Source organism: Dioscorea cayenensis, chromosome 2, assembly GCF_009730915.1.
Source record: "Dioscorea cayenensis subsp. rotundata cultivar TDr96_F1 chromosome 2, TDr96_F1_v2_PseudoChromosome.rev07_lg8_w22 25.fasta, whole genome shotgun sequence".
In the NCBI taxonomy this organism is placed as follows: domain Eukaryota; kingdom Viridiplantae; phylum Streptophyta; class Magnoliopsida; order Dioscoreales; family Dioscoreaceae; genus Dioscorea; species Dioscorea cayenensis.
The window spans coordinates 909,766-923,196 of NC_052472.1; the positions used below are offsets into that span (position 1 = coordinate 909,766).

The window sequence follows — 13,431 nt, forward strand, 5'->3', positions numbered from 1 at the left end:
ATTTTACTTTTATTTTATGCTCTACTAATTTTTCAAGTTTTTTTTTTCACGTTTGAAAATATAGAATCTTTCAGGGGGTTATACGTTATTTTCAAATAAAAAATACTTCAGGGTGCATTACGGAAAAAACCCTCATATAACCCATTGGGGTAAATTTTTGAGGAGGTCACTGTGTTTTGGCCAATTTCCACTTTGGTCATCATTTTTCAATTTGTATCAAAGTGGTCATCCGAATCGATTTCATTTCACTCGAAAGCGATCACTCTTTTGATTTCCCGGCCAAATTCGATAGGAGTAGCCACGTCACATTAAATAAATTATTTCCTCACACCAATTTGGACTTGACACGTCAGCGAAGTCCACGTCATTTTAATTAACCCACTTAACAAGCTCAGTCAGCGCACAGTCACCATCTTCTTATTTCCCCTCTTTCCCTTCTCTCGTGAGAGGGCCCTATACCCGACCCCTACAATCCCTAACTTCGTACCCGATCATCCGAGAAGCCGATCACCGAAGAGTTGTGGGGAAAGCGGGGAGAGGAAGAGGAGGAGTCCAAATTCATGATTTGCGAGCGATTGGAGTTAGGGGCACGGCACGAGGTGGTAGCCATCTCCGTACATCATGTCGAACGCTTGGCGGGTAAGAGGTGCACAAGATGAAGCTCCAGTATACCGTAAGTCACATTACCTCATCATTTTTGTACATTGATTTGCTCAAGATGAAGCGCCCGATGGGAATGTCTTAAATCTATGAAAGGTGTTCAAACTTTTTAAGAAGATTGTCAACAAACATGTTAAATTTGGTTTTTTTGTGGAATTGATTACATCCATAGTTGTTTTTTACACTTGTGAACATTTTTAAGAAGCATGGCATAGAAGATTTTTGGGGGGTGTTGTCTCTTGTGATTAAACACTACTTTTTCAAATGACCTAATCCTAATTTTTGAATGGGTTGTGAATTGGAAATTATCAGTGATGTTGTATTTTATTGATAGTTGATAGTTGTGTAGCCCTTTCAATTGATGAGGAAATTTTTTTTTTTTAGGGTTATAATTATATGATGAATTTTTTTAACACACTTTGCTTTGATGTTGCCGGGTTCAATTCTTGACTATTTTTTTCAATACCATGTTTTCGGGATGGGTGACATTCAAAAGAGGAGTGAGTATAGGATGGCGGTGTTGTGGACTTCGTGATGGTGATTTTTTTATCAAGAATAGAGCTTGAACATATGGCCCGTGAGTTGAGTATTTACAGAGGGATACAGCTTTTTGGTTCCGTGAAAGCGAGATAGTGTGAGAGAAATAAAAAAAGTGATTCGGATGTCATTAGAATGGCTTCGAATGTGGGCCAGAGTAAGCATATAAGTATTTATGTGAAGCTATTGAATGAGGTCCAAGTACAACAATGTGATCATTTACATGAAGTTACAGAAGATTTGGAAGGCAATGAAGATGTGCAGGACGTCCAAGTACAACAATCTGGTCATTTAGATGAAGATACTGAAGAAGAAGAAATGAATGAAGCTGTGCAAGAACATGGATCAGAAGACATTGATCAAGTTGAAGAAGATCCTGAAGAACATGAATCAGTACAAGTTAATCATTTAAATGAAGACCCTGAAGACGAAGAAGATGCGAGCAATGAAGGTGTACGGGAACATGAGCATGTAAACAAGTTAATCATTTGAATGAAGACCACGAACATGTGCGGGAACATGAATCGAGAAGAAAATGCGAGCAATGAAGGTGTGCGGGGACCATGTAGATGAAGATCCCGAAGATGAGGAAGCCGATGGGAGTGATATTAATGACTCGACTACGGTTTGAATAGTGAGGAGGATGATGGTGGGGTTGATAGTAATGAAGATTGTGCTCGATGAGCACGAAGAGCTCAAGAAACCGCTCTAGGAGGAAACTAGTAGAGAAGAAGGTGTTGATCAGGAGTGATATTCAGCACTTTTAATTAAATTCATTTCAAGACTATGAATCTACAGCAATTCAAGTCTATGAATCTGCGATCTGCAAACGAACTCAACACTATGAATCATGAATCTGCGAGCAATTCAGGCTATGAATCGCGGCAGATTCAAGACTATGAATCTGCAATCTGCAGCAACTCAAGACTATGAATCTGCAATCTGCAGCAATTTAAGGCTATGAATCTGCAGCAATTCAAGACTATGAATCTGCAATATGTACCAGCTCAAGACTATGAATCTGAAATCTGCAACAATTCAAGACTATTAATCTGCGAGCAATTCATCCATGGTTTTTCATTGCACACATGTATAATTACAACATGTATAATCTGCAGCCCATAATCTCAAAGCGCACAAAAATAAAAGAATTATGATTGATGTGTAATTACAACATGTATAATCCGCAGCCATAATCTCAAACTGCATAAAAAAAAAAGAAAAAGAATTATGATTGATGTATAATTACAACATGTATAAGTCTGAGCCATAATCTCAACCCAAGACATAAAAAGAATTATGATTGATGTATAATCTGCGACCATAATCTCAAAGCGCACAAAAAGAATTATGATTGCTTTTTAGAACATCATCTCACCGCACATCACTAGCCATTCTCTTCCACCTTCCTCTCGAAGACCGGATGGGTTATACAATCATGAAAAACTCCAAAATCACTTCTACAAGCATTCCCCTGTGAACTCACTCACATGCCCCTAACTTTCAACTCCATCCGACGATGCCCTAAGTACGAAGGTCTAGGTTCTTTTCCAATCTTTCGTTTCGTTTCCCTGTCGGCCTGGGGGAAAACCATCCACTGATTCTCTTCCCTTAGCTCTGCTGAAAAACATGAACTTGAAAGAGGGGAAGTGAAGAAGATGTTGATCTGTTGACCGAGCTTGTTGAGTGGGTTAATTAAAAATGACGTGGACTTCCGACGTGTCAAGTCCGGATGGGTGTGAGGAAATAATTTATTTAATGTGACGTGCATTTACTCTCGGCTGCCACGTCGACTAAATTTGGCCGGAAATCAAAGAGTGACCGCTCGGTGAAATAAAATCGAATTCAGATGACCACTTTGATACAAATTGAAAAATGATGACCAGAGTGGAAATTGGCCAAAACACAGTGACCTCCTCAAAAATTTAACCTAACCCATTGTTCTCTTTCTCCGCTTCCCGCCATTCACCGTTGCTCGCCCTCTAGGGCTTCGCCGCCATGGCCTCATCGTGCTCGCCGCCGTTGATCTCCACCCGATCTCCCAGAGGAATGTTGGTTCCCAAGCGTAACCCTCGATTCATGGCTTCGTGGATGTCCCCTTGCCTCTCGAGGTCACGATCTTTGCGAATTAGAGGGCTATCGATTGGGTGTGTCTTGGATGATGCGGTTCGGGAGATTGTTTCCTCCGGTGATTCGTTCTCGGAGAACGAGCTGTTCGTTTCTTGGTTCCGGCAGGCTTGGCCGTACATTAGAGGCCACCGGGGAAGTATTTTCGTGGTGGTGATATCTGGGGAGATCGTGGATAGCCCTCATTTGGATAGCATTCTTCAGGTAATAATGCGGATGTGTTATCGTTGATGTGTTGCTAGATTTGGGAAAATTGGATACAATTGCTTGTTTCTGTAAGCAAGGCTTGAAATCGAGGTACATTGTAATTTCAATGCATTTTATTTCATAATTTTTATTATTAAGGGCATTTCAAGAGATAAAAAAACCTGAAATCTACGTTGATTTGCATTGACTAGGTGTCAATATGTGATTTTTTTAATGAAAAATGGTTTTTTTTCCTTGCGGCCCTGATGAGTGTTTTTTAATGCTAAGTTCCTGAACAGTAGGAAATGGTCTTGAAATTTGGGTGGTATTACAGATTTGCATGAGACATTAGTAATTACAGACTTACAGTTAAGATGAGCTAGGGTTAACCCAAAGGAGGTACTTTATAAAATGTTTTACTAAAGGAGAATGATTTTATGTTCTGAGTTCTCTTTCGTGAATCATGCAGACACCTTTTTCACTTGTTATGTGATGCTAAGATTTTAGAGGTACTGTAAAAATTATTTGTGTCCTAACCTTTAATTTTTCTTTTTAGTTTATGAGTTTGAATATTTTTTCTTCTTTGAAAATTTAAAAGCTGTGTGTTTGGTTGTATGCTGTATTCATCTTTAAGGGCTTTGTTTTGTACAAGTTCTTGTTTATTTGATTGCTTTCATTTATAATTTTGCATGCATCTGTATGCAGGACATTTCACTTCTTCATGGTCTTGGGATCAAATTTATCCTTGTTCCGGGAACTCATGTCCTAATTGATAAACTTTTGAAAGAGAGAGGTCAGCGCTAATGCCACTGCTCCTTTTTTAACACCAAAATTATTTGAAAATTTCACTTGAAAAACTCATGGATAGTGTGTTACAGGAAGCAAGGCCAAGTATGTTGGCCAATATAGAATCACTGATTCTGTTGCGTTAGAGGCAGCGATGGAAGCAGCTGGGAGGTCTCGTGTTACGATTGAGGCAAAGCTTTCTCCTGGACCTCCTATTTTAAATCTTCGGCGACATGGTGAAAATAGTCGTTGGCATGAACTTGGAGTTAGTGTTGACAGTGGAAATTATCTTGCAGCAAAGGTAACATATTTTCCATTCACTTTGAATTATGTTTGAATGATGAGTAATTATTATTACCTTATTCTGCAGCGTGGATGGTTCATACATTTTTATTTAAGAGCTGGCTGTTTATTGCTCCATATTGATAATAAGAAAATTACAAATAAACTTCATCAGAGTTGCTCCTAACTGTCATAATAACTCGCTAACATTTAGTTGCAGTCATATTTGGTTTTATTATTGATCATTTAAACTGGTTCTTGCCAATATAGATGCACAGAAATCTAACTGATGCTTGATCTACTTATATGGCTTTTAAATGTTTCTTGCTTATATTTTGGCAGAGAAGAGGAGTTGTCAAGGGTATTGATTTTGGAGAAACAGGAGAAGTTAAAAAAATAGATGTTTCACGAATACGAGATCAGCTTGACAAAGATTGCATAGTTATAGTAAGCAACCTGGGTTATTCCAGCACCGGAGAAGTTTTAAACTGCAAGTATGCTTATTTGCTCTTCTGAAAAGATCTGTTGTTTGGATTAATCACCTCAATTTCTGGAGTGGATCTCAGTTTTCTTTATTTGGAGATTTCTAACAAAGTAATAAGCATATTTCAAATTTTGAACAAGCAGGTTAATGTGTTTTATGTAATGGCAGCCTTGTACATATTATCAAGTTTTTATTTCAAATCACCCCAAGTACAATTCTTGAGTTTTTATAGTATTTGATATGCTATTGCAAGCTGATTGCTGGTTATAGTTTTGGGAGACAAGGATTTTCATTACTCAAGGACAAATGTATTTGCAAATTCACAATTTACATAGGGACACCTATTCTGTGGGTTATGAAGTATAATAGCTATACAGCTTTTCTTATGTTTAATCTACAACAAATTTTCCACATTATGGGTTAGCTTAAGAAGTGGATTGATTTTGATTTGGTTTTGTAGGAATAACCAGAGAATTTCTTTGGTGACCTCTTTCACAAATGCACATTAAAGATGTGCAAGAATTGACATGAATTTGGCTTTATTATGGCAGCAACATTCTGTTCAAGTGGTAGCTTAAGCTGAATAGATACCAGATCTTGCATCAGGAGCAGCGTAGGTGATTAAGATGTAGAACCAAGAAAGTGTATGGTTCACCTTTTGAGTAGAGACTTCATTTGAGATTTCATAGATGATGATATTGCTCACTTGCAAAGAATCTGATATGAGGGGCCATATTATTTATGTTTTGCTGTGGCTGTAAACTTTTATATGTAGTGACAATATTTAAACTGGAGATATAATTTTCATAGACAAAGAAATTTAAAAATATGTTACAGATGAGAAGTTGACTCGAACTATCAAAACTGGCAAGGAGTATATAAATCTAATATGAGTGCTTTTCATATTTTAGGGATAAATTCCAGGAAGAATAATGAACACTTAGAAGAGACAGTGTTGGTGATATAAGGATGTAATAAGACAATAAGTAGAGCTGACTGAAATGATTATCAAGTCAAAAACTGTTCAGGATATGAGGATATGCAATTGCTAAGGAAAGTTTGAGGCCCTCAATATATTTTGTACTTCAACCTCAAGGCTAAGCAGTAAAGTGGTTAATCAAATAGTGATTAAAAAAACAGCTGTGATACACAGTTAGATTAAGCCAATTCCTTGTTTCGGAAGTGAATTGTTCTGTGCCTTTGTTTGCGTGCACTGTCTTTTACAGTTTCACTCAGCCTTGGTCATTCATAGCTCATATAAGTGTACATATACAAATTGCAGCGAGCTACTCATGAGGTTCTCTTCCTTTACTGCTGATTGTAATTTGGTGCAAGGGCCCTTCTTATTTTACAGACTTTATTTGCATTTTAAATTAACCTTCAGTTTGTTCGGCATAAACATGATGCATCTGATGAGTGGATTACTTTTAAATGCATTTTGTATTTTCTAGATTGGTTTAAAGCTCTTATTTCCATTACTTGTCTTCTGACCTTTATATTGGTGAATGTCAGCACATATGAGGTTGCCACTGCCTGCGCCTTAGCTGTCAAGGCTGATAAGCTGATCTGCATTGTGGATGGTCAGATTCTAGATGAACAAGGACGATCTATTCATTTCATGACTCTTGAAGATGCGGATTTGTTAATTAGAAATCGAGCTAAACAGAGTGAAATAGCTGCAAACTATGTAAAAGCTGTTTGTGATGATGATGCCAATTGTTTGGGCCATCTAGATTCAAATGGAGCTAGTGAACCTCTTTGGAAAGGTTTCAGTGAGAAGTTCTATACTGCATTTCAGAATGGTGTTGGTTTTGACAATGGGAATGGTCTATGGTCCAGTGAACAGGGATTTGCTGTTGGGGGTGAAGAGAGGCTGAGTAGATTAAATGGCTACCTTTCAGAATTAGCTGCTGCGGCATTTGTTTGCAGAGTATGCTATTATACTATGCATCATTGTTTATTCTTTTTTATTATTGAGTTTGTTTTGTGGTATTGTTATGATAATTTGTCATCCTTCAACTTTCCAGCTTTGTCTTTAATGTACATTTGTGCATATTTTATTATATACCATATAACGCTGTTTCTAAATTTCATATTGCTTTACTGAAGGTACAACTTTTACAACTTTTAAGGACTGTTTTTTTTTTTTGCTCATCTCTGGTGATCAGGATTCCAATCCTAGGGAATGGTTTCTTGTGCCCACTGTTGCATAAGCATGTTTTCCATCTGAACTTTAAATATAAGCTATGATGTCATTTTGAAAGTTGATATTTCAAGAATTATGAACACTTGAAATTGGGATGGATGAACATTGTCACAAGAACAAGGGACTCTGTGCAGGTTCTTGGAAATTTCATTATTCCTGGACATGTTAATTAATTTATATGATAATATCCATTAATTTGTGTATAGCAAATTTTGTTTGGCAAAGCTTGGATCTTCTTGCTAGAGAGGAGCTCTCTTAGCAAAAAGCTGGATTTAGCGATTCCTTTTCATTGTATTTTGTCCACAGGCATATTCATTGCCATGTAAATTTCTTGCAAACATTATTGGAGGAATGGTCTTCAACCTGTGACTCATTGTCTTCTTCATAGATCTTTTCATTAGCTTTCCTGCATTCTTCATTCAGGCAATTAATTTTTTCCTGGTCAGGGTGGAGTTCAAAGGGTTCATCTACTAGATGGTTCCCAACATGGGGCTTTGCTTCTTGAATTGTTTACAAGAGATGGAGTTGGGGCAATGATTGCTAGGTAAGAAACCACCTTCTCTGATTAAGATGTATCCCATTTTTCTGATAATTTCATTTGGATAACCTATATTATAACTTAATGTATAGTTATGAAAAGCTTGAACAATTAATATGAAATCTGTTCTTTTCTCTAAGAAATGGGTTTCTTGAAAAAACTGCTTAAATACTCGACAATGTGAATTACTGTTGCATTATTTTGTCATTCATGCCAGAGGTGTTTATGAGGGAACTCGGACTGCTAGAGTGACAGATCTTCCTGGAATAAGACAACTTATTCAGCCTTTAGAGGTTTCTGGGACATTGGTTCAAAGAACTGATGAAGAGGTCTATGCCCTTCATTTTTTTCCCTGAATTCATTTGTATTTCCATGTACTTGTTTTTATATCTTCGACATGCTTACTGTCTATTATATTATTTTTACTTGCATCCATAACCGAGCATGGGTACCTACATGCTTTTAATATACTATTGTGATTTCAGCTTCTTCAAACATTAGATTCCTTCATAGTTGTAGAAAGAGATGGCTCCATCATTGCCTGTGCGGCTCTCTTTCCTTACATCAAGGAGAAGTGTGGTGAAGTTGCAGCTATTGCCGTGTCTCCAGAATGCCGTGGGAATGGGCAAGGAGATAAATTGCTTGGTATGCTTATTAAAATATGATAAGGGTCAGCAAGTTTTATTATTATTTATAGCTCCAGCAAAAATAATTTGGGTGATGGCTTTGAACTAATACACAGATAGCTTTATCCTATGATCACTGTACTGACATAATTCCTCATGCAATTGCTGACTTTATGGCCTTCATTGAGATCAAGCATGTAGGGCTGTAAACTAGCCATGCTTGATTGGGTTGGGCCTACTAAGAGCCCGGTGCGAAATTGAGTAGCTTGGTTTTGGTTCATAATTGAGTAGCTAGCTCGAAAAGGTTTGTTCAAGCTTGGCTTGATTAATTTTGAAAGCTTAAGGCGTGGTCAAATTAGCTCGAAATGAAAATTTAATCAATTAATTTTCAGGAATTCAAATTCAGCTCGATTTAGCTCGAAACTAAAGCATTATTTATAGTTTGAGTTTGTTTTTAATGATAAACAATACGGATTATATAATATTTTGAATATAAAAATATAATGGATAACAATAAAATATTGTAAATATATAAAAATTATAACATATTTATCTATTTCAAGCAATTTAGTGAGCTTGATCGAGCTTAATTTCGCCCTAAAAAACAAAGCTTTAGTTCAGTTCAATTTCTTGATATTTCAAGCCGAGTTGAAGCTTTTATCTATAGCTTGAAGCCTTGAAATCAAGCTAGTAGCTTGATTGATTGAAAGCCCTACAAGCATGGTAGTGTGGTGAACTTAAATTTTTACATGCATATGCCATTGCATACATTTCCTTGGACCATTTTGCTCCGTCAAATTCAGCATTTTATGTAATGATTTTATTCTCAACTTCAGGGCATTTGAACCTACCCTATCTCAATGGCGTATGAAGGGGCTTTATAATGCAATTCACTGCCATCTATGCACCACACAAAGGGAATTTGATTTATTCCATACAAGTATGAAACTGGAAAGTCCGAAATCAAGATGAAATAGAACATATACAGGCTAATTTCAGGCTTATCCTTCCTTCAAACTGGTGTGGATAATTTGTGTTCTCCCAATGGTATCACTAAAACTACATACCCAATCTGAATGATACACCAGATAAGACCTGACAGTGAAAATGTTTTTGATTCCTTTATATATTGATATGCAGGCAATATGTCGAGATAAGTTGTTATCTTACCTCTAATAGGTCTTGTAGCATGCATGATAACATGTTCCTGTGGCATAACCAGAGTGATCAATGTCATAATGAAGTTGGGTAGCCATCATCATAAGATACCGATATTGCTTTATCAAAAAAATTTGGCATTACATGATTTTTTTTTTTAATATGTTGGTAGTGCACACACTGCTTGAATCACTTTGTGAAGGCTTGTCAGCTTTTACATGGATGATGCACTTGTAATCTCTCTTTTTTTCTTTTTCTTTTTTCTTTTATTTTTTCTTTCTTTCTTTCTTTCTTTCTTTCTTGCTTTTTGGACAAAATATGGGTAAACCACAGTTTCATTAAGTTAGATGTTTCCTTGTATGTTGCTAAGTTAAAAAACTTGGTATGTGCAGATTATGTCGAAAAGAAGGCATCATCCCTTGGCTTAGAGAAACTTTTCCTGCTTACAACCCGGACTGCGGATTGGTATGCTACTTGACCTTGAAATCTTGAATGATGACACAAATTTTCAACAAGTTCTTTCTTCAGTACATATGTCAATTTATTTAATATTTTAGTTTTGCTTGTTCTATGCAATCTAATGGCCATAGCTTGTAGATTCTAGCTGTTGCTTTTATATTTCTGCAGTCAGAGCAACATGTCTTTGTTTCTAAGTGTCCTTCCTTGGTTCACACTGAATAAAATCAGTCTATTGAGCGGGCATTTGGTAATGCTCCCTCCATTCCCAACTAAGTGTCCTTCTAAGGTTTTAGTATTAGGATTAAGGAGAACATTTAATAGCCTAAATCATAGGACTTTTCGATTAAAATATTCTTTTAGGGAAAATACTCCCAATTATTACTGTACTAATTCTCGCCCACACAACATCACTCTCACCAATCTCATTTAATTTTGTGTCTCAGTAGTTGATTGTTTTAAGGAGTTTGATCAATTTTAATGAGCAAGTTGAAGAAAATTGGCATAGTTGAGTTCAGGAATTTAAGGAGTTTGAGAATTGTTAAAGCAAGGGTAAATTTGGAAAAAAAGTTGAAGTGCTATCTTCTTTTTCTAAAACATCCTTCCAGGAGCAAAGTTTCCTTCCTTAAATGTCACTTATCCAGGAATGGAGAGAGTATTAGTTAATCTCGTCTCAAAAATTTATTTGATTTACTAGATATTGGTAAATGCATTGCCCTTCAGGGAAATCTGATGGATAATTAAGGATTTAGGAACATGAAACAGTAGTTATTTTAGGAAAAAATAGCATCTAAACCATGAAAATATTTTGTAATACAAGTTATCTTTTGACTGTATTTAAATATCCAAATATCCAAATGTTCCTTGTTATTTTGGTAGGTATATATTGAGGGTAAATTTTTTAGAAGGTCACTGTGTTATGGCCAATTTCATTATGATCATTGTGTTTCAATTTGTATCTTTTTTGTTATCATGTATTCATTTCTTTTCACCTGGCGGTCACTCATGGAATTCCGGCCAAGTTTGACTGAAGTGGCAGCTAGAGATGCCACGTCACATTATATAAAAGTGTTTTCACAGCCCAGCTGGATTGGACACATCAATCCTATGCCATGTCATCATCCATGTGTCCTTTCTAGCTGGGATAGAATAGTTTTTAAAATAACGTGACGTGGCATCTCCGACTGCCACATCAGTCAAATTTGGTCGAAATTCTATAAGTGACCATCCGTTGAAAAAAAATCAATACATGATGACCAAAAAGATACAAATTAAAATACAGTGATCAAAATAAAAATCGACCATAACACAGTGACCTCTTCAAAAATTTATTCTATATATTAAAGCACATTTGCCATGCAGTTGTTCAAGAGGATGTGCATGATTATTATTATTGTTCTTGTTAAAATATGGTACAGGTTTGTGAGACGAGGATTCAAAGAATGTTCAGTTGAGGACATACCAAAGGAGAGGAGGGAGAGGATAAACTTTTCCCGGGGATCGAAATATTATGTGAAGCAGCTTCAGCGAGAACTTGGCGGAATCAATGTTAATGGCTCTGTCCGTCGATAATAGGTATGTATACATTCTTTCCAATAATGGTCTTTTTATCTGTGAACTGTCTTTTATCTATTGTGCTTGTTTGATTATATGAAACACATCAATATCAATCTTTATAAGTATTTTGCTAAAACATGATAATTTATGTTGTTACATTGTGGAAAATTTCTCTAGGAAATGCATTCTTTTCTTTTGTTCTTTTTGTGAAGTACTTCAGTGATCTTTTTGAACATACTCTGTTTCTACCTATGCTATCCAGCCATCCAGGGCTCTAATGTTGAATGTGTTTGCTGCCTATGTAAATAAAACATTTTTTTTTAGAGATTTTGGAAGTGTTTTAAGAAGTTTTCTGTTTTGATTGTAGGCATATTTCTGTAGTTTGACCTGTTTAAGTTATTTTGTTTTGATTTATGGTATGAAATGAAATGACTCCCAATGGGATTGAATTGGTATAAGAATAAATATTTATAAAGTATTTGGTAAGTTGAATTTTTTTTTAGTGATTTTATTTTTATAAAACATAATCATTATGATTAAAAAAAATTGTTTTATTAATAGATAAATTCATTAAAATTAATATAGTTATATTTCCTCTGTTACTTTTTCACGTTTTGAAGCTCTTTTTTGTTCTTTTTTACTTGTCACATTAGAAGTTTTGTGCATGATTAAATATATTTTTTTCAAATTTACTCTTTAATTTAATTTACTTGTATAATTTTCTATAAATTACAATCAGCTAAGCATTTAATCATATACTCCACTTAGTGGAGTTTTAAATAGGGATAATTTTAAAAAGTAATGAAATCTTTTTATAAAATATAGATAACCAACTAATTTTAATTAATTTTTTTTAATCGGTGTGAATTAGATAAATGTGACAAGTAAAAAAGAACGGAGGGAGTATATTATATGCGGATTACACAAGCCATTAGACTGGTTGCCTAATTTATATTAACCAATAATTGGGCTTATTTGTATCCAATCTGAACTTGCTTAACATAAATTGGGTATGGTTTTGGTTGACACCTCTGTTTAGAGTAATAATATTGTGATGAAAATTGTGTAAACTAACATGATCCTAACTAGACCTTTTCATTTATTTGTTATACATGAATTATGACAAAGTTTTGTTGATCTTTAGAAAACAGTTAAAATGTTCTTTTTCAATCCGAATGACTCATTGAATTGCATCCATCATTTTTTCTGATTAATCTAATTAAAAATTTTTGGTTTTATAATATCATATGAAAACCTTTTGAATTTTGATAAGGTTTAAGTATACATCTAACTTGGTCAGATAATCATAAATAATTTAATGCTAGTCAATGTCTAAAAGTTTATTATATTAATAGTGTAATAATTATATAATGAAATATCCATCAATTCAATTGTAAGGACAATTGGATTGAGTCAACCTTCTTTGACACATGTACAACCAAACTCAATTATTTATATTAATGTGTTATTGGTTTCAAAGTTCTTTTGGATGTTTGTGCATGGCTTGTAATAACAATTGTGTGCTTTGGTCTCTATCATTGTTATCAATTAAATGTTGTTTTCTTCTCTTTAATTATTCTTTTATTGTCGGAATTAAAGATTTAATTATTTTTAATAAATGTATTTTGATAATTGTTTTTTTAAATATTGATATTAATAAATAATTATTGTTATCTAGAAAAGTAAACTCTTATATTCATATTTGATTTGCTTGTTATATGTTGAGATTCACTTGATGTTATTATATTTTTAGTTTGCAATAAAAAAGTTATTTCTAATTCCCTAAAATTAGGATATATAAATAAATTTAATGTATATATATATATAA

At 34.8% G+C, this 13,431-nt stretch overlaps 1 protein-coding gene across 1 annotated transcript; it reads left to right on the forward strand.

The window, feature by feature from the left end:
- Nucleotides 1-3,136: 3,136 nt before the first annotated feature.
- Nucleotides 3,137-11,759, forward strand: LOC120278186 (probable amino-acid acetyltransferase NAGS2, chloroplastic). The gene is made up of 10 exons (XM_039285117.1): nt 3,137-3,528; nt 4,216-4,303; nt 4,389-4,597; nt 4,921-5,072; nt 6,575-6,992; nt 7,715-7,812; nt 8,024-8,135; nt 8,292-8,451; nt 9,983-10,055; nt 11,465-11,759. Exons 1-10 carry the CDS (start codon nt 3,196-3,198, stop codon nt 11,616-11,618), a joined length of 1,797 nt encoding a protein of 598 aa, XP_039141051.1. The 5' UTR covers nt 3,137-3,195; the 3' UTR covers nt 11,619-11,759.
- The last annotated feature ends 1,672 nt before the right edge of the window (nt 11,760-13,431 follow it).

Coding starts and splice junctions, on each gene's coding strand:
- LOC120278186 (XM_039285117.1), top strand. CDS start 3,196: ATGGCCTCATCGTGCTCGCCGCCGTTGATCTCCACCCGATCTCCCAGA. Junction 3,529..4,215: donor ATTTGGATAGCATTCTTCAG/GTAATAATGCGG, acceptor ATCTGTATGCAG/GACATTTCACTTCTTCATGG. Junction 6,993..7,714: donor CTGCGGCATTTGTTTGCAGA/GTATGCTATTAT, acceptor TTTCCTGGTCAG/GGTGGAGTTCAAAGGGTTCA.